This window comes from Heterodontus francisci, chromosome 14, assembly GCF_036365525.1.
Source record: "Heterodontus francisci isolate sHetFra1 chromosome 14, sHetFra1.hap1, whole genome shotgun sequence".
Classification (NCBI taxonomy): Eukaryota; Metazoa; Chordata; class Chondrichthyes; order Heterodontiformes; family Heterodontidae; genus Heterodontus; species Heterodontus francisci.
In genome coordinates this window covers 53518499-53544918 of record NC_090384.1, presented here as the reverse complement: position 1 = coordinate 53544918, position 26420 = coordinate 53518499, and the positions used below count along the sequence as shown (strand labels likewise).

The 26420-nt window shown below is 43.3% G+C and overlaps 1 protein-coding gene across 1 annotated transcript; it reads left to right on the top strand.

The window, feature by feature from the left end:
• Positions 1 to 3507: 3507 nt before the first annotated feature.
• zgc:172145 (Ferritin light chain, oocyte isoform-like) lies at positions 3508 to 26420 on the top strand. The gene is made up of 3 exons (XM_068046866.1): positions 3508 to 3942; positions 22034 to 22180; positions 24735 to 26420. Exons 1-3 carry the CDS (start codon positions 3769 to 3771, stop codon positions 25032 to 25034), a joined length of 621 nt encoding a protein of 206 aa, XP_067902967.1. The 5' UTR covers positions 3508 to 3768; the 3' UTR covers positions 25035 to 26420.

Sequence of the window (26420 nt, the reverse complement as noted above, 5' to 3'; positions counted from 1 at the left end):
GAGCACAAAGAAAATTTTGAGAAATAGATCTTGAACTGCAGCAAACAGCCAGATGGTCCCAATTGACATCCCTGACTGTGCCAAATCACTTTATCGCCATAGGAAAAGCAATAGAGGTGGCAGAATTAGCTTCAACATCCTGAGCAAAGGAGGGCAAAATTATACACAGTGCCAGTATTGATGGCTGGCCAGTGACTCTTGCTACAAAAGTTTGATCATCAGAGGTCGTGTTTTAGGATGCTTTGACCACTTTTCCAAAGACAAGAATTGAAAATATGAGATATCTTTTTTTTAAAAAACAAAAGTTAAAGGTTCCTAGATAAAAAGGTGTTTCCCCCAAAGTCATAAACCACAGGATCCCCCTCTGTGCAGACAGTTGCACCAGAAAAGGCCCACACAGGATAAAAGGGACTGCTGGAAGAGCATTTTCTCCACTATAAACCAGAATTCACCATTATTCTATTTTAACTCAAGTAAAATGACCCATTGATGTGGGGAAGCATGGTGTGTTAATTATGGTATTTTATTACAGGTAGACACATTTCATTGATTGAAATAAGTGAATGTATCAATCCTCATCTCACCAAGTATTTATTCGGTTTGCCTTCAGAGCGATTGAAGAAATACACATGCATAGGACACAAATAACTCAGAGTGGCACGGTGGTTAGCACCACAGCCTCACAGTTCCAGTGACCTGGGTTTGGTTCTGGGTACTGCCTGTGTGGAGTTTGCAAGTTCTCCCTATGACAGTGTGGGCCTCTGCCAGGTGTTCTGGTTTCCTCCCACAGCCAAAGACTTGCAGGTCGACACCTAAATTGGCCATTATAAATTGCCCCTAGTGTAGGTAGGTGGTAGGAGAATGGTGGGGATGTGGTAGGGAATATGGGATTAATGTAGGATTAGTATAAATGCTGGGTGGAACACTAACTAGAACTGTACACCAGGGAAAATGTTGTCACTGAGACCGCCCTCAATGCAACCCTGTCTCTGCCAGTCATGGATGAGCTGGACGTACAGCCAACAAAATCGGAACTCAGCGATGCCATTGATTCTCTAGCCAGCGGAAAAGCCCCTGGGAAGGACGGCATTACCCCTGAAATCATCAAGAGTGCCAAGCCTGCTATACTTTCAGCTCTGCACGAACTGCTTTGCCTGAGCAGTACCACAGGACATGCGCGATGCCAATATCATCACCCTCTATAAGAACAAGGGTGACCGCGTTGACTGCAACAACTACCGTGGAATCTCCCTGCTCAGCATAGTGGGGAAAGTCTTCACTCGTGTCGCTTTAAACAGACTCCAGAAGCTGGCTGAGCGTGTCTACCCTTAGGCACAGTGTGGCTTTCGAGCAGAGAGATCCACCATTGACATGCTGTTCTCCCTTCGCCAGCTACAGGAGAAATGCCGTGAACAACAGATGCCCCTCTACGTTGCTTTCATTGATCTGACCAAAGCCTTTGACCTCGTCAGCAGAAGTGGTCTCTTCAGACTACTAGAAAAGATTGGATGCCCACCAAAGCTACTAAGTATCATCACCTCATTCCATGACAATATGAAAGGCACAATTCAGCATAGTGGCACCTCATCAGACCCCTTTCCTATCCTGAGTGGCGTGAAACAGGGCTGTGTTCTCACACCTACACTGTTTGGGATCTTCTTCTCCCTGCTGCTCTCACATGCATTCAAGTTCTCAGAAGAAGGAATTTTCCTCCACACAAGATCAGGTGGTAGGTTGTTCAACCTTGCCCGTCTAAAAGCGAAGACCAAAGTACGGAAAGTCCTCATCAGGGAACTCCTCTTTGCTGACGATGCTGCATTAACATCTCACACTGAAGAGCGTCTGCAGAGACTCAACAGGATTGTGGCTGCCTGCAACAAATTTGGTCTAACCATCAGCCTCAAGAAAACGAACATCATGGGACAGGACGTCAGAAATGCTCCATCCATCAATATTGGGGACCACACTCTGGAAGTGGTTCAAGAATTCACCTACCTAGGCTCAACTATCACCAGTAACCTGCCTCTCGATGCAGAAATCAACAAGCGCATGGGAAAGGCTTCTTCTGCTATGTCCAGACTGGCCAAGAGAGTGTGGGAAAATGGCGCATTGACACAGAACACAAAAGTCCAAGTGTATCAAGCCTGTGTCCTCAGTACCTTGCTCTATGGCAGCAAGGCCTGGACAACGTACGTCAGCCAAGAGCGACATCTCAATTCATTCCATCTTCGCTGCCTCTGGAAATTCCTTGGCATCAGGTGGCAGGACCGTATCTCCAACACAGAAGTCCTCGAGGCAGCCAACGTCCCCAGCATATACACCCTACTAAGCCAGCGGCGCCTGAGATGGCTTGGCCATGTGAGCCGCATGGAAGATGGCAGGATCCCCAAGGACACATTGTACTGCGAGCTCGTCACTGGTATCAGACCCACCGGCCGTCCATGGCCCCGCTTTAAAGACGTCTGCAAACACAACATGAAGTCCTGTGACATTGATCACAAGTCGTGGGAGTCAGTTGCCAGCGAACGTCAGAGCTGGCGGGCAACCATAAAGGCGGGGCTAAAGAGTGGTGAGTCAAAGAGACTTAGCAGTTGGCAGGAAAAAAGACAGAAGCGCAAGGAGAGAGCCAACTGTGTAACAGCCCCGACAACCAATTTTATCTGCAGCACCTGTGGAAGAGTCTGTCACACTAGAATTGGTCTTTATAGCCACTCCAGGCGCTGCTGCACAAACCACTGACCACCTCCAGGCACTTACTCATTGTCTCTCGAGACAAGGAGGCCAAAGAAGAAGAAGAAGAGTATAAATGGGTGGGTCGAAGGGCCTGTTTCAGTGTTGTATCTCTCTAAATACCTGGTTTATATTGTTATTGGTACAACTCTGGGTTGTCCTATTGTACAAGTAGGCATAGGACGGCATGACTCAATCCCTGTAAAAGAAAAAACACTTCCACTCCTTACATGAGTCACTGGCACCACTGAGCTTAAGAAGGTATCCACAGTAGGCTGCAATTTGCAACATCAGGTGAGGACATACTGAGTTCACCTGACATGCCCCCTTCAGTGTCAAATAGCCAGCCAACACCTACACGAAGGATCATATGAAGAAGCCCAAACGAGAAGGGAAGGGGAAATGGAAGGAAGTTGGTTTGAAAAAAATACAACACAAGTCTTGCAATTCGGATTAAAACCAACAGTTGCTGGAATTTTGCCCATCAACTGACAACCTTCCATTAGCGTTTTACTGCAATAATCTACTGATTGTGACAAGCGGTGTGACAGAGTAGTTTTAAATCAAGAAATCACGGAAGGGTACATTTTGTTTTTCAACTGCTAAGCAAAAGTTGTCAGAAGGGTGTTGTATATGTGCGTTGTTCTATCTGTCAAGTCAACTTTCTATCGGTTTGATCAGGGCTGTCCTGAGTAATCTCTGTGGATGTGTTCAATGAACCAGCTACTGACGTGTTATATTGACTCAATGCAGATTAAGCAACTTCGCCAAATGGTGGGAAATGTGTGATCAACTTTAAAGTTGCTATCCCCTCCCTCCCTGAAAAACTGCCTGTCAGTCGCAATCTATTTCACGCCAGGCTTGTGATCACTTTCAGCTTTAAGCCTTCTGACCCTTGCGGTCTCATCATCCGGATGAAAACTCGGTTTGAACTGGAAGAGGAAAGTAGATGTTCTACGGCTGCCAGTAATCAGCACCGCCGTCACGTTTTTCATTTAATTCTCCTGTTATTATTTCCTTCTGTGTCTCTCTCTCTGGATGCAAATGGCAGAGCCGAAGGGGAAGCGGCAAAAAACCTGCCTGCCCATCTGCTCCTTCCATCAGCCGGTGAATGGGAGCCAGGTGAAGCAGAACTACCCGCCAAGTGTGGAGGAGGCGGTGTGCGGGCTTATCACCCTCTTCTATGAAGTCTCCTACCGCTTCCAGGCTCTGGTAAGGCGGCCTGCCTGCGCTGGGGTTAGGGCTGGCAGGAGGGAAGGGGAAAGAGTTCGGAAACAGGCGGGCAAGGAGCAAAGCAGCACCGGGACAGAGGGCTGCAAACTCGGCTCCCCTCACTAAATACGAGGGGTGGTGGGAAAGTTGTCTGCTCGCTCTCTGCAGAGTGGGTCTTCAGTACTGATTTAAGATACTGCTTTAGTCAGATTAACTGGTGTCACCCCTATGAGATTGTGGACAGTGGATCCCTACAGTAGGACCTGGTTAGTGCATGATCTTGAGAGTCGGGGAGGTGCTGTTTGAAGGAGAGGGCGTTGGACTGTGAAGAAGTTTGTGCTGGGACGGACGGGGAATATTCATTTAAAACTAAGCTGACAATAATAGGGAGAAATGTCAGAGGAGTGAAATTTCCGACCTAATATAGCAAAACACATTTGTTGCAAACCCATTTTAAAAATGTGAACCTTTAGTTTTAATTCAGCGAGTTAAATAAATAAAGCATTACAAACCAAAATGGATAAACAAAGAACAAAATGTGTGCTGCGTACAGTATTGAGGATGCCTTTCGGGTCAACAGTAAAACGGCCCTTCCCCAAAATAGATTTATTTATTATGCTTGTAGGTTAAGAAGGGTGTAATTTTAATATTATTGACTCCAGAGGAGGGTGTCATAGAGAGATACAACACTGAAAGAGGCCCTTCAGCCCACTGAGTCTATGCCAACCAACAACCACCCATTTATATCAATCCTACATTAATCCCGTATTCCCTACCACCTACCTACATTAGGGGCAATTTACAATGGTCAATTTACCTATCAACCCGCAAGTTTTTGGCTGTGGAAAGAAACCAGAGCACCCAGCAGAAACCCACACGGTCACAGGAGAACTTGCAAACTCCACACAGGCAGTACCTAGAACCGAACCTGGGTCATTTGAGTTGTGAGGCTGCACTGCACCACCGGTATGAGAATAGTTTGGCAATGCCCGCGGTATAACTTCAGTGCAGATATCAGGATTTACAAAATGCCCAAGAGGGTTCTTTAAGGCTTCCTGGAAACTATAAGTCTATGCAGTATTTTAGAAAGTGGGCACTCCCCTACCTGTAATCTCAAAACAATTCAGATAAGAGTCAGGGTGTAGTCAACCAACATGATCAAGGTACTGTTTGCCTCCAATTTATACTGTAGTGATCAGTCTCAGATTTAGCTACAGTATAAACATACCCAAGGCTCAGTGCGACGTAGTGTCATCAACATATTTCATTCATTATGTCCTATTCAGTTTTATTAAGAATTGGTTTGTAATACAACACGAGAGGCACAGGAGTTCACTATATGTTTTGACCCCAACTTTAGTCATTGATGAGTTGTATGCACTGTAAAGCAAAGACAGACTTTTTGGGCGGTAGAAGTGCACTGACTTGAAAATAAATGGAGGTGGTTTGAAAAAGGAGCAATGCAATTATGTGTCTACTGGAGTGTTCCAGATTAGCAGTACAGGATTGGCCAGTATTTGATTTTGAAAATATACTGCACCACAGCAATCGTGCATATGGGAGGAGCTGATCTAAGGAATTGGCAAACATAATGCGCCTTCCCTGAGTCCTAAAGTAAATGTTACATTTTCTGTGTTAATGATTTTCCCCAGACAGTGCATAGTTATTAACTGTGGGAAAAGTCCATAGCTGATTCAAAAACTGATGTTATACTACAGATACTTTTCAGAGGCTGGTAAATGGACATTGCAATAGTTAGTTGGCAGACCTAAGTTACACTGCCTTAGTGTGCATCATATTGCTCAGTAATGAGAAAGTTTGCTCATTTTTAATGTTACAGAGTGGATGGGAGCATCACTTCTCTCAGAAAATTAAATAGCTTATCTAGAGTTTATAAAATGCCCAGGCAGACCTTGGGATTTGCACTACATAGTGCCAGTGTTTTGCAACTAATTACTGATGCACGATTCCTGATTTATGCAGCCATCTTGTATCAAATAGTATTCATTTCAAGATGCTCCTCTTATTTTCTAGTTGGTAAAGCAATGGAAAGTTTAGTACTAAACCATACATAGCAGAAGACTTACAGGCGTGATTTTTGCTTTTGTCCTTGTCTTAAAGCCTACTGCTTTGACCAAGCTTTTGCTTATCTGCCCTAATAGCTCCTTTTGTGGCTCGGTATCCTATTTTGTTTTATAATGACTTTATGAAGCACCTTGGGACGTTGTATTACATTAAAGGTGCAATATAAATACAAGTTGTTGTTGTTCTGTGCTGAATTTGCTGATCTGAACAAGGGCATCACTTGCAGCATTACAAAAGGCCGTAGCACTCATGAGAGAAGAGGTATTTATCACCTTCTGACCCTTATCCTGGTGCTCTATTTAGAAAATTCTGTTGTATCTCTGGATCGCAAATGAAAGTGAAATTGTGCAAGACAAATAGTATGTGGACAGTCATTGTCTCAACAACAAAAGAACAGCCAATTGGGTGAGGTACTGGAAGGCTGCTGAGTCCATCGAACTGCACCATAGCAAGCATTAGGACCTTCAGAATTGGAAGAAAAACTTAGGACAAAAATTAGATATCAAGAACTATAAGTCCTTCAAGTATTTTGTGAAGATTTTTGGTTTTTATGTCACTATGTCATCTCAATACTATTAGGTCAATTGTGAACGAAAAAGTAATACTTCATATTGCTGATTTTTTACAGGAGACCTGACAAGCTGTATTGTTACCATGATTGACAGATTCCCACTGTTGCAATATTAATGTAGCACCTTTTAACATCACAGAACCTCCATTTCTTCACAATTAGGAGTCAGTCCTAAGCAGGAGTAGGAGGGAAATTGAGAGGTGGTTTTAGGAGAGACAAGAGATGTCCCAAGGTGACGAGTTGAAGGAGAGAGCATGGTGATAATTGAAGATTTTCCACTGATATACAGTGGAGGGTGGGGGAAACAGATTAGACCAGAGTCAAAGAGCAGAGGAAACAAACAGGGAGGTAGGACTGAAGGGAAGAGCAAGGATACAGAGGGATGTGTAGGCATTGGTGAGGATTTTGAAGTTAATGCACTCAGGAATGGTAGCCAGTGAGGCTCAGCAAGGACAGGGGCAGTTGATGAGAAGAACTTCATCTGGGATAGATTACGGGCAGTAGTGTTTTGGATGAGTTGGAGTTTATGGACAGTAGATGTTCTGAGGTCCGTTGAGGAAGTTATTAGAAAAGAAAGAAAGTAGCAAAAAACAGGGATGAGGAATTCAGCAGGAATGGTGGACGGTAGGATAGGGACAGGATTGGGATGGAGATGGGAAAGAAGTTACAGTGTTGTGAGGTTGGAGCTGATGTGGGATGATCAGGAAGGCTAGAGGGGTTGGAGAAGACCCATATCCCATTTTACATTGTGGCCCAGTTTTCACCCCAGCCTTGCTTGCATACATTGGCTCCTGTGCCCTAATGTATAGACATTAAAATCCCCATTCATTTCTTCAAATCCCTCTACAGCATCACCCCACTTGATCTCTGCTATCCCCTCCAGCCTTATGCTCCCTCCTGCTCCCATCTATTCTTTGACTTTGTCATTTTTATTATCTCTCTTTCCTTTGTGCCACCATTGGTGGCACATTCTACAGCCATTTCAGCCCTGCTATCCGGAGTGCCCTCCCTAAACCCTCTCGGCTCTCCACTTCTTGCTACCGTTAAAAGACCAAGCTTTCAATAACCTCTTATATCTCCATGACCCTGTGTTTATTGTTTCATTTTTATTCTCCGAAAAGTACCTTGGGATAGTTTCCACATTTCAAAGTGCAATTTGTGCTGTTAATATTGTTAGAAGTGTCATTCTTTCGATGAGATGTTAAATCAAGGCCTTGTTTTACTGTTCTGGTGGTTCAGGTCAGTATAAAAGATCTCAGGGTACAATTCAAAGAGAACAGATTTCTCCTGGACAACATTCTTCCCTCAATCAACTCTACCAGAAATTGATTACTTGGTCATTTATTTCATTACCATTTGTGAGACCTTGTGCAAAATTGCTGTTGCATTTGCCTACATAATAACTGTTACCATATTTCAAAATATTATTGTGCATGAAACATTTTGAGGTATTTCTGAGAACTTGCTCACTGATGGTCGGTTCACTTTCTACTAGAGAACCAAATCTCATTATAGTCTTGATTCAGATGCGAACAGAAGAGCTGAATCCCGGAAGAGAAGTGAGAGTAGCTGTCCTCAACATCAAGGTAGCACTCAATTGAATATAGCACCAAGGGAAAATTAAGATCAATATGCATTCAGTGGCTTGTGTCATAGTTAAACAAGAAAATGGTTATTGTTGAAAATCCATTATTGTAGCCCCAGGATATTGCTACAGGAATTCCTCAAGGAAGTGTCTTGAGCCCAATCACCTTCAGCTACTTCAACAGTGACATTTCCGTCATTTGATTATGAGACGGGCTGTTCACTGATGATTTCACAGTGTTCTGATGCATTCATACCTCCATTACTGAAGTAGCCCACATTAGCCTATAACTGGACCTGAACAATATCCATGATTGGCTGGTAGGGAATCTGTACCGAATTTGAAAATAAAACTGATAAAAATTGATTAAAACACTAATTAACTAATAAGTAGAGTAACTAAAGCAGAGGGTGGAGATTACTGTATTTAGACAGCATTTAATATTTATTGTAGAAATCTAGCACTATATAGTCAGGGGCACAGATAGGCGCTTCTGTGGATGTGAAAGAGACTCCAGGAAGGTATGTTGCCTCCCTGGTGCCAGGGTCAAGGATGTCTCTGAACGGACAGAGGGCATTCTGAAGGTGGGGGGTGAACAGCCAGAAGTTGTGGTACACATCGGTACCAATGACGTAGGCAGGAAGAGTGATGAGGTCCTGCAGGGGGAGTTTAGGGAGTTAGGTAGTAAGTTTAAAAAACAGGACCTCTAGGGTTGTAATCTCTGGATTACTCCCTGTGCCACGTGCCATTGAAGCTAGAAATAGGAAGATAGTGCAGCTAAACACGTGGCTGAGCAGCTGGTGTAGAAGGGAGGGTTTCAGATATCTGGACCATTGGGATCTCTTCAGGGACAGATGGGACCTATACAAGAAAGACTGGTTGCATCTAAACTGGAAGGGCACTAATATCCTGGCTGCAAGGTTTGCTAGCGTCACTCGGGAGGGTTTAAACTAGTGTGGCAGGGGGGTGGGAACCAGAGCTGTAGGACAGCTAGTGAAGTAAATGAGGAGGACATAGTAAATAAGGCCAGTAGGACTAAGAGGAAGAGCAGGCCGGGAGATGTTGCTGAGCACAGCGGGACTGGTGGTCTGAAGTGCATTTGTTTCAATGCGAGAAGTATAACAGGTAAGGCAGATGAACTTAGAGCTTGGATTAGTACTTGGAAATATGATGTTGTTGCTATTACAGAGACTTGGTTGAGGGAAGGGCAGGATTGGCAGCTAAATGTTCCAGGCTTTAGAAGCTTCAGGCGGGATAGAGGGGGATGTAAAATGGGTGGAGGAGTTGCATTACTGGTTAAGGAGAATATCACAGCTGTACTGCGGGAGGACACCACGGAGGGGTCATGCAGCGAGGCAATATGGGTGGAGCTCAGGAACAGGAAGGGTGCAGTCACGATGTTGGGGGTTTACTACAGGCCTCCCAACAGCCAGCGGGAGGTAGAGGAGCAGATATGTAGACAGATTTTGGAAAGAAGTAAAGGTAACAGGGTTGTGGTGGTGGGTGATTTTAACTTCCCCTGTATTGACTGGGACTCACTTAGTGCTAGGGGCTTGGATGGGGCAGAATTTGTGAGGAGCATCCAGGAGGGCTTCTTGAAACAGTATGTAGATAGTCCAACTAGGGATGGGGCCATTCTGGACCTGGTATTGGGGAATGAGCCCGGCCAGGTGGCCGAAGTTTCAGTGGGGGAGAATTTCGGGGGCAGTGACCATAATTCCATAAGTTTTAAGAGTAGTTCTCGGGTGAAGGTGCTAAATTGGGGGAAGGCTATTTATAACAATATTAGGCAGGAACTGATGAATTTAGATTGGGGGCGGCTGTTTGAGGGTAAATCAACATCTGACATGTGGGAGTCTTTCAAACGTCAGCTGATTAGAATCCAGGACCAGCTTGTTCCTGTGAGGAAGAAAGACAAGTTTGGCAAGTTTCGTGAAGCTTGGATAACACGGGATATTGTGAGCCTAGTCAAAAGAAAAAGGAAGCATTTGTAAGGGCTGGAAGGCTAGGAACAGACGAATCCCTTGAGGAATATAAAGACAGTAGAAAGGAACTTAAGCAAGGAGTTAGGAGGGCTAAAAGGGGTCATGAAAAGTCATTGGCAAACAGGATTAAGGAAAATCCCAAGGCTTTTTATACATATATAAAGAGCAAGAGGGTAACCAGGGAAAGTGCCCACTCAAGGACAGAGATGGGAATCTATGCGTGGAGCCAGAGGAAATGGGTGAGGTGCTAAATGAGTACTTTGCATCAGTATTCACCAAGAAGAATGACTTGGTGGATGATGAGCCTAGGGAAGGGAGTGCAGATAGTCTCAGTCATCTCATTATCAAAAAGGAGGAGGTGTTGAGTGTCTTGCAAAGCATTAAGGTAGATAAGTCCCCAGGGCCTGATGGAATCTACCTTAGAATTATGAGGGAGGCAAAGGAAGAAATTACTGGGGCCTTGACAGAAATCTTTGCATCCTCATTGGCTGCAGGTGAGGTCCTAGAGGCCTGGAGAATAGCTAATGTTGTTCCTTTGTTTAAGAAGGGTGGGAAGGATAATCCAGGAAATTATAGGCCGGTGAGCTTTACGTCAGTGGTAGGGAAACTATTAGAGAGGATTCTTCGGGACAGGATTTACTCCCATTTGGAAACAAACAAACTTATTAGCGAGAGACAGCATGGTTTTGTGAAGGGGAGGTTGTGTCTTACTAATTTGATTGAGTTTTTTGAGGAAGTGACGAAGATGATTGATGAGGGAAGGGCGGTGGATGTTGTCTATATGGACTTTAGTAAAGCCTTTGACAAGGTCCCGCATGGCAGACTGGTGCAAAAGGTGAAGTCACACAGGATCAGAGGTGAGCTGGCAAGATGGATACAGAACTAGCTCAGTCACAGAAGACAAAGGGTAACAGTGGATGGGTGTTTTTCTGAATGGAGGGATGTGACTAGTGGTGTTCTGCAGGGATCAGTGCTGGGACCTTTGCTGTTTGTCGTATATATAAATGGTTTGGAGGAAAATGTAGCTGGTCTGATTGGTAAGTTTGCGGACGACACAAAGGTTGGTGGAGTTGCGGATAATGATGAGGATTGTCCGAGGATACAGCAGGATATAGATTGATTAGATTAGATTAGAGATACAGCACTGAAACAGGCCCTTCGGCCCACCGAGTCTGTGCCGAACATCAACCACCCATTTATACTAATCCTACACTAATCCCATATTCCTACCAAACATCCCCACCTGTCCCTATATTCCCCTACCACCTACCTATACCAGTGACAATTTATAATGGCCAATTTACCTATCAACCTGCAAGTCTTTTGGCTTGTGGGAGGACACAGGGAGAACTTGCAAACTCCACACAGGCAGTACCCGGAATTGAATCCGGGTCCCTGGAGCTGTGAGGCTGCGGTGCTAACCACTGCGCCACTGTGCCGCCCATTGGTTGGAGACTTGGGCGGAGAAATGGCAGATGGAGTTTAATCCGGACAAATGTGAGGTAATGCATTTTGGAAGGTCTAATGCAGGTGGGAGGTATACAGTAAATGGCAGAACCCTTAGGAGTATTGACAGGCAGAGGGATCTGGGCGTACAGTTCACTGAAAGTGGCAACGCAGGTGGATAAGGTAGTCAAGAAGGCATACGGCATGCTTGCCTTCATCGGTTGGGGCATAGAGTATAAAAATTGGCAAGTCATGTTGCAGCTGTACAGAACCTTAGTTAGGCCACACTTAGAATATTGTGTGCAATTCTGGTTGCCACACTACCAGAAGGACGTGGAGAATTTGGAGAGGGTACAGAGGAGGTTTACCAGGATGTTGCCTGGTCTGGAGGGCATTAGCTATGAGGAGAGGTTGGAAAAACTCGGATTGTTTTCACTGGAACGACGGAGGTGGAGGGGCGACATGATTGAGGTTTACAAAGTTATGAGCGGCATGGACAGAGTGGATAGTCAGAAGCTTTTTCTCAGGGTGGAAGAGTCAGTTACTAGGGGACATAGGTTTAAGGTGCGAGGGGCAAAGTTTAGAGGGGATGTGCGAGGCAAGTTTTTTTACACAGAGGATGGTGAGTGCCTGGAACTTGCTGCCAGGGGAGGTGGTGGAAGCAGATACGATAGCGACGTTTAAGAGACATCTTGATAAATATATGAATAGGAAGGGAATAGAGGGATATGGGCCCCGGAAGTGCAGAAGGTGTTAGTTTAGGCAGGCATCAAGATCCGCGCAGGCTTGGAGGGCCAAATGGCCTGTTCCTGTGCTGTACTGTTCTTTGTTCTTTGTTTGTTCTTTGTTCATGCTTAGGCAGATAACATTTGCACCACATAACTAAGTGCCAGTTCGTGAGCATTTCCAACAAGAAAAAAATCCAAACAGCTCCCTTGACAGTCAATGGCATCAACATCCTGGAGTCCCCCATCAGGAACATGTTTGGAGGTCACCACTGACCAGAAGCTTTACTGGAGCAAAGGCTGGGTACTCTGCAATGAATGGCTCACTTCCTGACCCCTTAATGATTCTGCACCATCTACAAGGCAGTTTTGAGGAACGCACACCATTCCTTGGATGGGTACAGTGCAACAACACTCAAGATGTCCAGAACATAAATGTCCATTTGATAATTGGAATATATAAGAAGGAACAGAGGAACAGGTGTAGACTATTCATCCCCTTGAGCCTGTTCCACCATACAGTTAGATCATAGGTGGTCTGTATCTTAAATCCACCTATCCTCTTGGTTCCCTAACCCTTAATACAATTTCCTAACACAAACCTATCAATCTCAGTTTCTAAATTCTCAATTGACCTAGCCTCTACAGCTTTCTGGCAGAGGGACTTCCAGACTTCCACTGCACTTTGTGTGAAGAAGTGCTTTCTTGCTTTACCCCTGAATGGCCGAGCTCTAATGTTAAGGCTTTGCACTCTGGACTTTGCCACAAGAGAAATAGTTCCTCTCTATCTACCTTATAAAAACTTTCAATTATTTTTAAACACTTAAGTTAGTTCACCCCTTAATCTTCCATATTCAAGGGAAAATAGCCTAGACTATGTAACCTGCCCTCATAACTTAACTTTTTAAAGTTGGTATCATTCTGGTGAATCTCAGGTGCACTCTCTCCAAGATCTATATCAATACATCTTTCCTGGGGTGTGGTGCCCAAAACTGAATACAGTACTTTAGATCTAACAGGGTCTAACCAAAACCTTGTACAACTATAACACAACTTCCATCCCTTTGTATCCAGCCCTCTCTAGATAAAGTCTAACATTCCATTAGCCTTGTTAATTATTTTTATTATTTAATTATTACCTGACCACTGGCTTTTAGTGATTTCTGTACTTGGACCCCTAAATATTTCTGCTCATCCACAGTTCCTAGTTTCTTGCCATTTAGAAAATACTGTGATCTATCTTTCTTAGATTCAAAGTGGATGATCTCACACTTTACCACATTGAACTCCATCTGCCACAGTTTTGCTCACTTACTTAATCTATCCATGTCGCATTGCATCTCTCTGCTCCTGTCTACACTATTTACTGTGCAACCTCAGTTAGTGTCATTAGTTAGTGATGACACGTTAGTGATATACGTCTCTCTATTCCTGCAGCCAAGACATTTACAAATATAATAAAAAGCAGTGGTCTCAGTAAAGATCCCTGGAGAACATTACTAGTTACATCCTGCCAATTTGAGTACATACCTATTATCCCTACTGTCTGTCTCCTAAGCAATTTCCTATCCAAGCCAAAAGGTTTCCTCAATTCCGTGCACTCTCATTTTTGTTAACAGTCTAATATGTGGAACTTTGTAGAATGACTTCTGCACATCCATATAAATAAATAAAAGTCCACATAGGCATTCCTTTATCTACCATGTTGGTTATCTCCTCAAAAAATGTAATTAGGTTTATTAGATATGACTTATCCTTTACAAATGCATGCTGGTTCAGCTCATATTTGTCCAAATGCTCAATCTCTCTGTCCCTAATAACAGATTCTAGTAACTTCCCCAGAATGGATATTAGATTAATAGGACTAAAATATCCTAGTTTATCTTGCTTACCTTTTTTAAACAATAGAGTGACATTGGCAATTTTCCACACCATGGCAATAATACCAAAATCAGCAATGTTTTGGAAGTTCATGACTAACACATCAATAATTTCTTCACTTAGTTCTTTTAAACACAGGGGTGGAAACCATCAGGATCCGGAGATTTGTCTGTCTTTAATAACAATAGTTTCTCCATCGCCAAGTTTTTACTTATATTGAATCTGATTAGTTCCTCCATTTGATTTATTTTTATTTTCGTAATATCTCTTGTATTTTATCCTCATCCTCTATTGTGGCAACCAATACAAAGTAGCCATTGATAAAGTGCCAGTTCCTAATTTCCAACTACAATATCACCTGTTTCTATTATTAAGGAGCCACATTATTTTTAGCCACCTTCTTTCTCTTACTATATTTGTAAAAGCCTTTAGTGTTGTTCTTGATATCCCTCATAAGCTGTTTGTCATATTTCACTCACAGTTTTCATTGTATTCTTTTGTTGTTCTTTATATCTTTCCCCGTCCACAGCATCTCTGCTGTTCTTTGCCTTCCCTAGGCACTTTTTTATTTCATTCATGGGATGTGGGCATCGCTGGCAAGGCAAACATTTATTGCCCATCCCTAATTGCCCTTGAGAAGGTAGTGGTGAGATGTCTTCTTGAACTGCTGCAGTCCTTGTGGTGTAGGTATTGTTAGGTAGGGAGTTCAAGGATTTTGACACAGCGATAATGAAGAAGTAGAAATATAGTTCCAAGTCAGGATTGTGGGTGACTTGGAGGGGAACTTGCAGGTGGTGGTGTCCCATGTGCCTGCTGCCCTTGTACTTCTAGGCAGTAGAGGTTGCAGGTTTAGAAGGTGCAATCAAAGAAGCCTTGGCAAGTTGCTGCAGTGTATCTTATAGCTGGTACATACGTCAGCCACACCAGTAGTGGAGAAAAGGAGTGAATGTTTACCAAACAAGCAGGCTACTTTGTCCTGGATGGTGTCAAGCTTCTTTTCTCTACTGCGAACAGTCTTCTTAAGTCCCTGTCTGCTCACCTCCAACAACATGCGAGGAACTCATGGAGTTCTTTGTCACTAAGATTACACCATCCAATCAGTTGCTTCTGCCACTTCCCTCCCTTCCCCTAGCTCACCGGGCCAAACTTTCTCTAAGGCTTCCCCTGCCCTAACCCTGAATTGGCATCTTTCTCCCTATCTCCTGTTATGCCCTCTCAGAGCTCATCTTGTCCATGAGCCCCAAATCCTGCTTTCTCGACCCTATTCCCAGTAAACTGATGACCACCCAACTTCCCTTCCTGGCTCCTGTGTTAGCTGATGTTGTTACAGTCCTCTGTCCTCAGCTAGTGTCCCCGTCGCTTTCAAATCTGCTACCATCACCCCTCTCCTCAAAAAACCACACCCTGACCCTCCGTCATTGCATTCTACCATCCCATATCCAACCTTCCTTTCCTCTCCAAAGTCCTTGAACATATTGTCACCTCCCAAATCTGCTCCCATCTTTCCCAGAGGTCCATGTTTAGATCTTGCAAATCAGGTTTTTGTCCCTGACACAGTAAAAATGGCTGTTATCAAAGTTACAAATTACATCCAATATGACTGTGTCCGTGATAAGCTATCCCTCCTCATTCTTCTCACCCTCCCTGCAGCCTTTGACATGCAGATGTCAACATCTCTCCACCGTCATTCAGTTGGGTGTGACTGTATTCACCTGGTTCCATTCTTAACTATCCAGTCAAAACCAGAGGATCACCTGCAATGGCTTCTCTTCCCACGCCCATACCATAACCTCTGATGTCTCCAAAGGACCGATCCTTGACCCACTCCTATTTCTCATCTCTATTTCTCATGCAGCCCCTAGGAGATATTATTCAAAAACACAGAATCAGGTTCCAAATATGTGCTGATGACTCCCAGCTCTCCCTTACCATCACCTCCCTTGACCCTTCCACTATCTCTAAATTGTCTGACTGCTTGTCTGACATTCAGTACTGGATCAGCAGAAATGTCCTCCAATTAAATATTGGGCACCATAAAATAATTGTCCTTGGCTCCCGCTACACACTCCGTTCCCAGCCATTGACTCCATCCCTTTCCCGGCAATGATCTTAGCCTGAACCAGCCTGTTTGCAATCTTGGTGACGTATTTGATCCCAAAATGTGTTTCCAATTGCATATGCGCACCATCACTAACACCTCCTATTTCCACCTCCGTAACATAGCACGACTTTTCTCCAGTTTCAGTTCATCTGCTGCTGTAACCCTCTTTCATGCCTTTGTTACCTCTAGGCTTGACTATTCCACTGCACTTCTGGCTGGCCTCTCATCTTCTACCCTCCATAAACTTAAGGTCATCCAAACTTCTGCTGCCCTACCCTAACTTGCACTAAGTCCCGTTCACTCATTACTTCTGTGCTCACTGACCTACTTTGGCTCTCAGTTAAACAATGCCTTGATTTTAAAAATGTCATCTTTGTTTTCAAATCCCTGCATGGCTTCACCCCTCCCTACCTCTGTAATTTCCTCCGGCCCCACAACCCTCCGAGATATCTACACTCATTCACTTCTGATCTCTTGCACATTGCCAATTTTAATCACTCCACCATGAGCAGCCATTCTTTCATGCATAGGCCCTAACCTCTAGAATTCCTTCCCAAAACATCTCCACCTCTCTACCTCTCTTTCCTCCTTTCAGACGCTCCCTAAAACCTACCTCTTTGACCCAAGCTTTTGGTCATCTGCCCTAATATCTCTGTGGCTTGGTGTCAGTTCGTGTTTTATAAGGCTCATGTGAAGTTCCTTGTGATGTTTTATTATGTTAAAGGCACTATATAAATGCAAGTTGTTGTTGTTGTTGTCTGTCACCCCTTGTTGAACAAGGTTGTTTAACTACAGAAATAGAGCTCTTGAAATTTAGGGGAATGTACAGGTCATGTATTCTACCAAATAGTTTTTTTGAACATCTTCTACTGATCATCTATTATCAGTTATAATAAAAGCAAAATACTGCAGATGCTGGAAATCTGAAATAAAAACAAGAAATGTTCAGCAGGTCTGACAGCGTCTGTGGAGAGAGAAGCAGAGTTTCATCAGAACCTATAACCTATAATCAGTTAGTCGATCTGCCCAGTCTATTATGGTCAATTTCTCCCTCATCCCTCCAAAGCCAGCCTTACCTAAATTTAAAACCTTGGTTCATGACTCACTCTTCACTCTCTCAAACCTAATATTTAACTCTGTAGTATTATGGTCACTGTTAGCTAGGTGTTCTCTTTACTGTTCTATTATTGACTAATTCAGGCTCATTACTCATTATTAAGTCAAACACAGCCAGTTCTCTTGTTAGTTCACGAACATAATGTTCCAAAAAACTGTCCTGAATTCACTCAAGAAATTTGCTGCCTTTGGAACTCGAGCTGTTCTGCTTTCCCCAGTCTATCCTGCTACTTTATCACTGTTATTTGGAGGTCTATAAACAACTCCCACCAAAGTCTTGCACCCTTTACTGTTCCTCAATGTACCCATAGTGTTTCTACTGACTGCTCACACTTACTGATATACCCTGTTGGTACTGCTGCGGTAGTGTCCCTCATCAATAGCGCTACTCCTTTTCCAATTTCCCTCCCCTTTCTAAAGATTTATAACTTGGAATATTTATCTCCCAGTCATGCCCAGCTTGTAGCCAGGTCTCTGTGATGGCTGTTATGTCATACACCCTCTAGCTGAATTTGCACTTCTAATTTGCTTGTTTTCTTTCTTATTCTCTGTGGATTAGTGCATAGAACTTTTAATTTGGTAATAGACCCTGTTGTGATGTTGTTAACACATTGTCATGCGCACCAGAAATGAGATGATACAATAATCATGGACTCTGAAGAGTTATGTAAAAAGAATTTTGTCTTTAAAAAATGAACCTTTATTTTAAAAAATGTACAACGGTCCAAAGTGGCCACTGAAGAAAAAGGGATTGATATTTTGTGTGTTCAAACTGTCTGACAAAGACAAACGACAAATCTTCAAAACTAGGAGGTGTCAATTGAACCCATCCTACACCTATCTTAAAACAGTGAATTGATTATCTTCCATTGAAACAAAGAAGGTGTTAAGTAGCCACATCCTGGGCCATTGTTCAATCATCATGGGGAAGACACCAAAGTGTCTTCGAACAGGAGGTGAGAGATAACAGCTTTGCCTTAAAAAAAGACAGTGAGAGAGAGAGAGAGAGAGAGAGAGAGAAAAGTAACATCTTAACAGCCTGTGTTCTGGCCAAGCCATAACATGGGAACATAGGAGCAGGAGTAGGCCATTCAACCCATTGAGCCTGCCCTGCCATTCAATATGATCATGGCTAATCATCCACTTCAGTGCCTTTTTCCCACGCTATCCTGATATCCCCTTATGTCATTTGTATTTAGAAATCTATCAATCTCTGCTTTAAACATACTCAATGACTGAGCTTTCACAGCCCTCTGGGGTAGAGAATTCCAAAGATTCACAACCTTCTGAGTAAAGAAATTTCTCCTCATCTTTGTCCTAAGTGGCTTCCCCCTTATTTTGAAATTATGTCCCCTGGTTCTAGACTCCCCAACCAGGGGAAACAGTTTACCTGCATCTACCCTGTCTATCCCTTTAAGTATTTTTTAGGTTTCAATGAGATCACCTCTCATTCTTCGAAACTCTAGAGAATACAGGCCCAGTTTCCCTAATCTCTCTTCATAGGACAGTCCCGCCATCCCGGGAACAAGTCTGGTGAACTTTCGTTGCAGTCCCTCTATGGCAATAATATCTTTCCTAAGGTAAGGGGACCAAAACTGCATACAGTGCTCCAAGTGCAGTCTAACCAAGGTTCGATACAATTGAAGCAAGACTTCACTACTCCTGTACTCAAATCCTCTTGCGATAAAGGCTAACATGCCATTAGCCTTCCTAATTGCTTGCTGCACCTGCATCTTAGCTTTCAGTGACTTATTGACAAGGACACCCAGGTCCCTTTGTACATCTACATTTTCTAGTCTCTTACCATTTAAGAAATACTCTGCACATCTATACCTCCTACCAAAGTGGATAACCTCACAGTTTTCTGCATTATATTCCATCTGCCACGTTCTTGCCCACTCACTGTGTCTGTCCAAATCCCCTTGAAGCTGTTTTGCATCTTCCTCACAACACACGTTCCCACCTAGTTTTGTGTCATCCACGAACTTAGAAATACTACATTTGGTCCCCATATCCAAATCATTGATATAGATTGTGAAAGCACACCAGCCCTGCTACAGAATCCTACATCTACATTATGCAGTAGTGAAAGCTAGAAGTAACCCACCATCTTCAATGGAACCTTCAATTAAGAGAGAAATCTACAATCATCTCCGGCCTTCATCCATCAAGAACTTGATTTTCAAGAGAATGCAACAGGTTTATCGTAACCTTCCCCCCTCCCCCCACTAAAAGTTACCTTTCTTTTCCCTTCTCTATCCATCTATTTTTGTGGGTAAGAGAGAAAGGAAAGATTGAAGGCATGGTGTTCAGATTGGGGAAGGGATTGTAAAACTAGAGGAGATTAAAAAGATCGGGAGGGCCTAGGCTGTGTCAGGAGTTAAAAACAATGTACATTTGAGCCAATGGGTGACCAGGAACCATTGTAAGTCAGCAAGGACAGGGGTGATGGGAAAGTGGGATTGGTGCAAAGTTTTAAATATTCTAAAGTTTATGGAGGGTGGATTATGGGAAATTGGCCAGGAAAGCTTTGTAAAAGCTGTATCTGGAGGTGACAAAGACACAGTTGAAAGTTTCAGTGATAGATGACTGAGGCAAACTGTTACTGTAGGCAGTCTTTGTGAAGCAGGGCATATGGAGTCAGAAGCTCAACTCAAGGTCAAACTTAACATCAAAGTTGCAGGACAATCTTATTTAGCCTGATACAGTGGGGAAGGACATCGAATTGTCGGCAAGGGTATGGAGTTTGTGGCTGGGGCCGAAGATGCTGGCTTCAATCTTCCCGATGTTTAACTGGAAGAAGTTGTACCTCATACAAGACTGGATTTGAGACAAGTTTGACAGTACAGCAGCAGTGGAGGGTTCAAAGCAGGTAGAGTTTGATGCCATCTGCTACGCGTGGAAGCTGACCCCATATTTGTGGGTGGTGTTAGGAAAGAGCAGCATTTAGAAGTTAATGAAGGGACCAGGAATAGATTATTGGGGCACTCGAGGTAACTGCTATTAGAGGAAATGCTCTGGCTATAATCGGATAGGTAAGGTGCAACCTATTTCTAGGCTGCTGATCCCTCATTTTTTGTTCCTATTCTTTAGGGCTTGGAAGAGATTGGCTACACACTAAGGACTACTTCCCCATGTCCTGTACTGCCTACTCCAGACAGACAGTGCAATTTTTTTTTTAATTTTTTACTATTCATTTCTGCACAACTGCCTGCATGCACATCAGTGCTTCATTCACAAAAAGGAATTCAACTTTAGCCACGGCTGCAGTTTAGATCGTCGCTTGAATTCTCCAAAAGACTCACAAGCTTTCACTCTGGGAACAATCACACAATTACTAAATGCTGCATCTTCAATCTTGAACAAAAAATAAACTTTAACAGTGTCATCTCTTTCCCAAAGTGCTCGACACAAATCCAAGTTAATTATCGGGCAATATAATAAAATTGGAATGCCCTGTAGAACAAAATACCTTACATACGCGTAAGCACAGGTTTAGATCCGCCCGAACTGAACAGACAGCTAAAATGCACTGTAATGATCCGCACCATTGTCTTTCAGTGTGGAGTTAATCATGCCATTTGTGGGAGTAAAAATAGCAACGATTAGTATTGGACTCTCAGATCTAATACAGAGGCAGTGAACTAGTAACCATCCTAGTAATTGAAAAATCCATCAAGCCACTCTGGACCAGTGCTGATCTCTTCCTCTGGCCGTGGGGAGGAGGCACGAGGGGACAAGACCATCCAGACCAAAAGGATGTAGATGCTTTGGAGAGGATGCAGAGGAGGTTCACCAGGATGTTGCCTGGTATGGAGGGTGCTAGCTATGAAGAGAGGTTGAGTAGATTAGGATTATTTTCATTAGAAAGACGGAGGTTGAGGAGGGACCTGATTGAGGTGTACAAAATCATGAGAGGTATAGACAGGGTGGATATCAAGAAGCTTTTTCCCAGAGTGGGGGATACAATTACTTGGGGTCACGAGTTCAAAGTGAGAGGGGAAAAGTTTAGGGGGGATATGCGTGGAAAGTTCTTTACGCAGAGGGTGGTGGGTGCCTGGAACACATTGCCAGCGGAGGTGGTAGACGCGGGCACGATAGCGTCTTTTAAGATGTATCTAGACAGATACATGAATGGGCAGGAAGCAAAGAGATACAGACCCTTAGAAAATAGGCGACATGTTTAGATAGAGGATCTGGATTGGCGCAGTCTTGGAGGGCCGAAGGGCCTGTTCCTGTGCTGTAATTTTCTTTGTTCTTTGTTTGTTCCCTCACTACTAAACCCCGTTGGTGTTTTTCTCTCATATTATGGATTCCATATTCATAACCTCCAAGGGGTTAACCTAAAGAACGGGTGAGCCCTTTAAAATGCTGCACTTCTGCTTTCGGAGCTAAGCTTTTTTTATTAGAAACTGCTTGATCCCCAAATTGTTTTTTTTCAACGCTCTATCAATTTGACATAAAATGCTGCTGGTGTAATAACGGCGCCAAGCGTTTCCTCACTCCAGGGGTCCAGAATTGGCCTCTAGCTGGTGATCAGTCGGCATGTTTGTTGACCATCACTCACGAAACTTGGTGTTTCCCCTTTTTTGTCAGGCGGAGATTTTCGAACAAGATGACGTTGCTTTGCCCAGAGTTTCTGGCTATTTCCGGAAAGTAGCTGAAGAAGAGGAGAAGAACGCCGAAATTTTACTCGACTACCAAAAGGAGCGAGGGGGTCACTATTGCGCCAAGGACATTAAGGTATTGGCAAGTGTTCGACCACCGCACAATCGAGCCAGCAGCAAATGGGGTTATCTGACTGTACCACCGCAGATCCTGTAGAGAAGAGTACATTTGTCCAAAAGCGTTTAGATCTGAAATCGATTAATCATTTGGCCAACATGTAATGTTACTTTTTTTTAAATTCTCATACATACCATTAGCACCGTATCATCTGGTTCAGTGTTATCTGGGAGAATTTTTAATGGCCCTGGAATAGTGTACGCCAAAAGCCAATGCAACAAATCTTAGACCATTCAAAAAACCCGTTAGCTGACGCCAGATTGCGGTCTCTCGTCACTTGTTCTAAATCGGCAACAAATACGATTTTTGATATAAATTGATTAAGGCAAATTGCATTTCGTTGAGTAGAGAAATTAACGAATTATTTTTGTTTACCCATGCGTTATCATCTCAGTGAACTTGTGGGAGGAAGTGTTCCTTTACCAGATCTGATTGCTGGCCATTAAGTCAAATACAGCATTAAATGACACAAATAAGGCAGGATGGTTCTGACACTCGTCTGAAACTGTGGCCTCATTCGATTAGAGTACATACTGAGAGAATCCTTGCTTCTATGGACCTGGGTAGAAGAATTTAAAGAAAACCTGTAGAAACAACAATGAATGCGATAAACACACGGAAACTTCAGTTTGCAATGCACGTTAAAGGGAAGCTATGGTGGTTATTTAACGCGAGTTGTTCACTAATACTGAGTTACAAACCAAAAGATTCAGAAGATGTCAAACTGTGAGGCAAGCTCACATAGTCTATTTATTTACTCCTTGCCCCTACCCAGACGATGAAGTTTGACTCCCACGTGCCGTGACAGCTCAACACCAACTTGCTAATGATAGATGTTACTTCAAATTTATGGGGCGACACTGTGCCATCGACATTCAGTGTTAAATGCCAATAATTCTCGCTGTTCCACATGTAGCCATAGCCACTCCATCTTAATCAAATTAAGGTCCAGTCCAGCAGCGATTTTAATGTCTAAGCGACAGGCCTTATGCATTCAGTCCATAAGTATGAACAAGAGTGCAGGGAAATTGCCTGGACCAATTCAACCCCAGTACAACTGACGCCTTAAAATCGGCAACATGAAGTTGACAATTTAAACAAGATCATGGCCATGATTAACGGGAAATGGAAAGTTGTTGGTCTGAGAATAGACCTGTAACCAGGATAAACAAAACAAGACAAAAATTACTTTGCAAAGTGTCTATTATTAAAGTAACAGATTAATGAGAGTAATTACAAAGCCTTAAACTCATCAGGGATTTCAGATGACCTGTAACATATGGTATTTGTTACCAGAAGTGCCGGAGAGTTTGCTTTTGAATGAGAGGCGGGAACATTGGCACATTAAGCACTTGGGCTATATTAATATCCATGAGATTTAGTCCACTGTTAGATGGGATGCAGTAAAGAAGGAACATTTTATTCATTCATGGGATGTGGGCATCACTGGCTAGGTTAGTCTATATTGCCAATCCCTAATTTCCATGAGAAGTTGGTGGTGAGCCACCTGCTTGAACTGTTGCAGTCTGTGTATTGTAGGTAAACCCACAGAACTGTTTGCCATTTATAAGCGCCTTCCATGACCGGGTGACGCCCCAAAGCCCTTCACAGAAATGAAGTACTTTCGAAGTATAATCACTGTTGTCACACAGTGTTGAAACATCAGCTCCCAAATATTTACCAGAAGGTACAGATGCACAGACAGAGACATCCAAAAGAAAAAAGACTTGCAGTTATATAGCGTCTTTCACAACTACCAGACCTCCCAAAGTGCTTTACAGTCAAAAAAGTACTTTTGAAGTGTAGTCACTATTGTAATGTAGGAAACTGGGCAGCCAATTTGTGCACAGCAAATTCCACAAACTGCAATTTGGTAATGATCATGATAATGATAATGTCTGCGTGGGTTTTCTCCGGGTGCTCCAGTTTCCTCCCACAAGCCAAAAGACCTTCAGGTTGGTAAGTAAATTGGCCATTATAAATTGCCCCTAGTATAGGTGGGTGGTAGGGAAATATAGGGACAGGTGGGGATGTGGTAGGAATATGGGATTAGTGTAGGATTAGTATAAATGGGTGGTTGATGGTCGGCACAGACTCCGTGGGCCGAAGGGCCTGTTTCAGTGCTGTATCTCTAAACTAAACACTAAACTAATCTGTTTTGTGATGTTAATTGAGAGATAAATATTGTCCAAGACACCGGAAACACTTTCAATCGCGTCAAGGGATATTTTACGTCCAACTGAGAGGGCCTCGATTTAACCTCTCATCCTAGAACCTCTGATAGTGCAGCACTCCCTCAGTACTGCACTGGAGTGGAAGATTGTTGTAATGTAAACGTCTCCTTGGTGCATTTCCATGGGATTCTCTTGACGGTCGGCGCGGAAAACCCGAGGAATTCCAAAGCTTTCATGATTTTTATGTCGAAATTAAGGCGGACTAGCAGTAGAACCTCCCACCCCCCCAAAAAAAAAATCTTCGTCACGTGACCTTTTTGGTACTGGTTCCCTTGCAGAAACCCAGAACCGAGTCGGTTCGGAACTTTCGCCAGGCGCTGGAACTGACACTCAGCCAGTGGAAAACTGTGGCAACCTTCTTGGAAGAACTCTGTGCGCTGGGCAAAAGCTGCACGGACCCTCATACCACCAGCTTCACCAGGAAACGTCTACTCGTCCCCAAAATGCAGCAAATCAAAGTGGCTGGCGACTTGATCAGCAATGCCAACCGGCTGGGTTGTACAGACGAAGGGCAAGTCAGCTTTGGGGAGTACCTCATTGACCGTCTGCAGGAAGAGTTGGAGAGGCCTTTTGCCTGAGTTGATTATCGTTTGTATTACGTTCCATAAACCAAAGATCACAACTTTTCGATCGACATTGCATTGAGTTCACTCCTTTAAAAAGATTCTCCCCTTTTCTAGGTTAATGATTTAAACGTCTTTTTAAAAAAAAGAACCTCAATAGCATTCCATAAGATTTATTATAGAATTTATGAAAATGGATAAATCATAGTGAATAAGATTGTTAGCAGTAAGTCTTACACTCTCCATTAGGGCCTCATGTAAACCTCACTTTCGGTTGGTAGAAACTCTTATTTCCAATCTCTGCAACCAACAGCGGGAGGAAGGTTGTCAGGGACGGGGCCCTCTTACGAAGAGTAGTTAGGTCCAGAGTCTTAATGATAAAGAATAACTGGAGGTTCAGATAGGGAGCTATCCTTTTATCCAAATACATAAGTTGTGTTACAGACCTCCAGTCTATCACCAGTTAATTTCGTCCTCCACATGGTCCATCTATTCAGAAGAGAATTGTATTACTTTTCAAAATCTGACTAACGGATGTTCTCTGCGGTCTTTTAAAAGGACTCAATCTGCAATGTGGGCAATCCTAGTGAAACCACGATATCGTAGAACGGTCCTTTATTTCGAGGTTTCTGTTCACATGCACCACAAAGCTAAAACTTTCAAAACTGAGACTATTATAAAATCTATAATATCTAAAAGCTCTGTTGCTTGTAACCCCTACAATTACAACCGAGAGGGATCAACACCAGTCAGCCGGTATGCGTGTTGTATTCGGCGCTACAGTATAATCTTGGCCGCGGGCTAATATTTCGCTACATTTATGTCGCCTCTTAGTTTTTCAGACAAATTTTATATGTCCACTAAAGTCCAAAAAAATCAGCTTTTTATTTTTTATTTTTGGTTAGGGCAAATTGACGATAGATATCTGTTAAAGGGCTATGCACTGTTAGGGAAGAAGCTTCTTTGATAAAACGAGTTTCCTGCCCGTACTTTTCTGCGTTAGGTAAAGCGGTGCAATACTGAATTACTTTGGGATGATCCACTGCAGGAATTATGTTGCGGTTCTTAGCCGGGTCGCACACTAAAAAAAAAGACGCTTTGTTAGTCATACTGTGCAGGTGGAGGCTGTGTATCACCATCAAGTGAGGTGGCTTACTGGGAATTAAGTGTGACATTATTTTATCAAGCTTGTTCGGGGTAATATTCTATTTTATTCTATACGTGGGTTCTCGGCATGTCCTCAATTTCTATCAACTCAGAAGATTAAATCTACAATAGTTTCCATTCCATGTGATGAGGAACTTAGACGATATTTGGATTTTCACACTTTCTCCCCTCCCCCCATTCAAAACTGGGAAAGATTTTCAAAATGAATTGGGAGGTGGGGGCGGATTTGAATAA

Bases quoted from the DNA above. Each gene is read 5' to 3' on its own strand.
- zgc:172145 (XM_068046866.1), top strand. From the start codon at position 3,769: ATGCAAATGGCAGAGCCGAAGGGGAAGCGGCAAAAAACCTGCCTGCCC. The intron at 3,943-22,033 runs GTAAGGCGGCCT...CTTTTTTGTCAG, and splicing joins CCTACCGCTTCCAGGCTCTG to GCGGAGATTTTCGAACAAGA. The intron at 22,181-24,734 runs GTATTGGCAAGT...GTTCCCTTGCAG, and splicing joins ATTGCGCCAAGGACATTAAG to AAACCCAGAACCGAGTCGGT.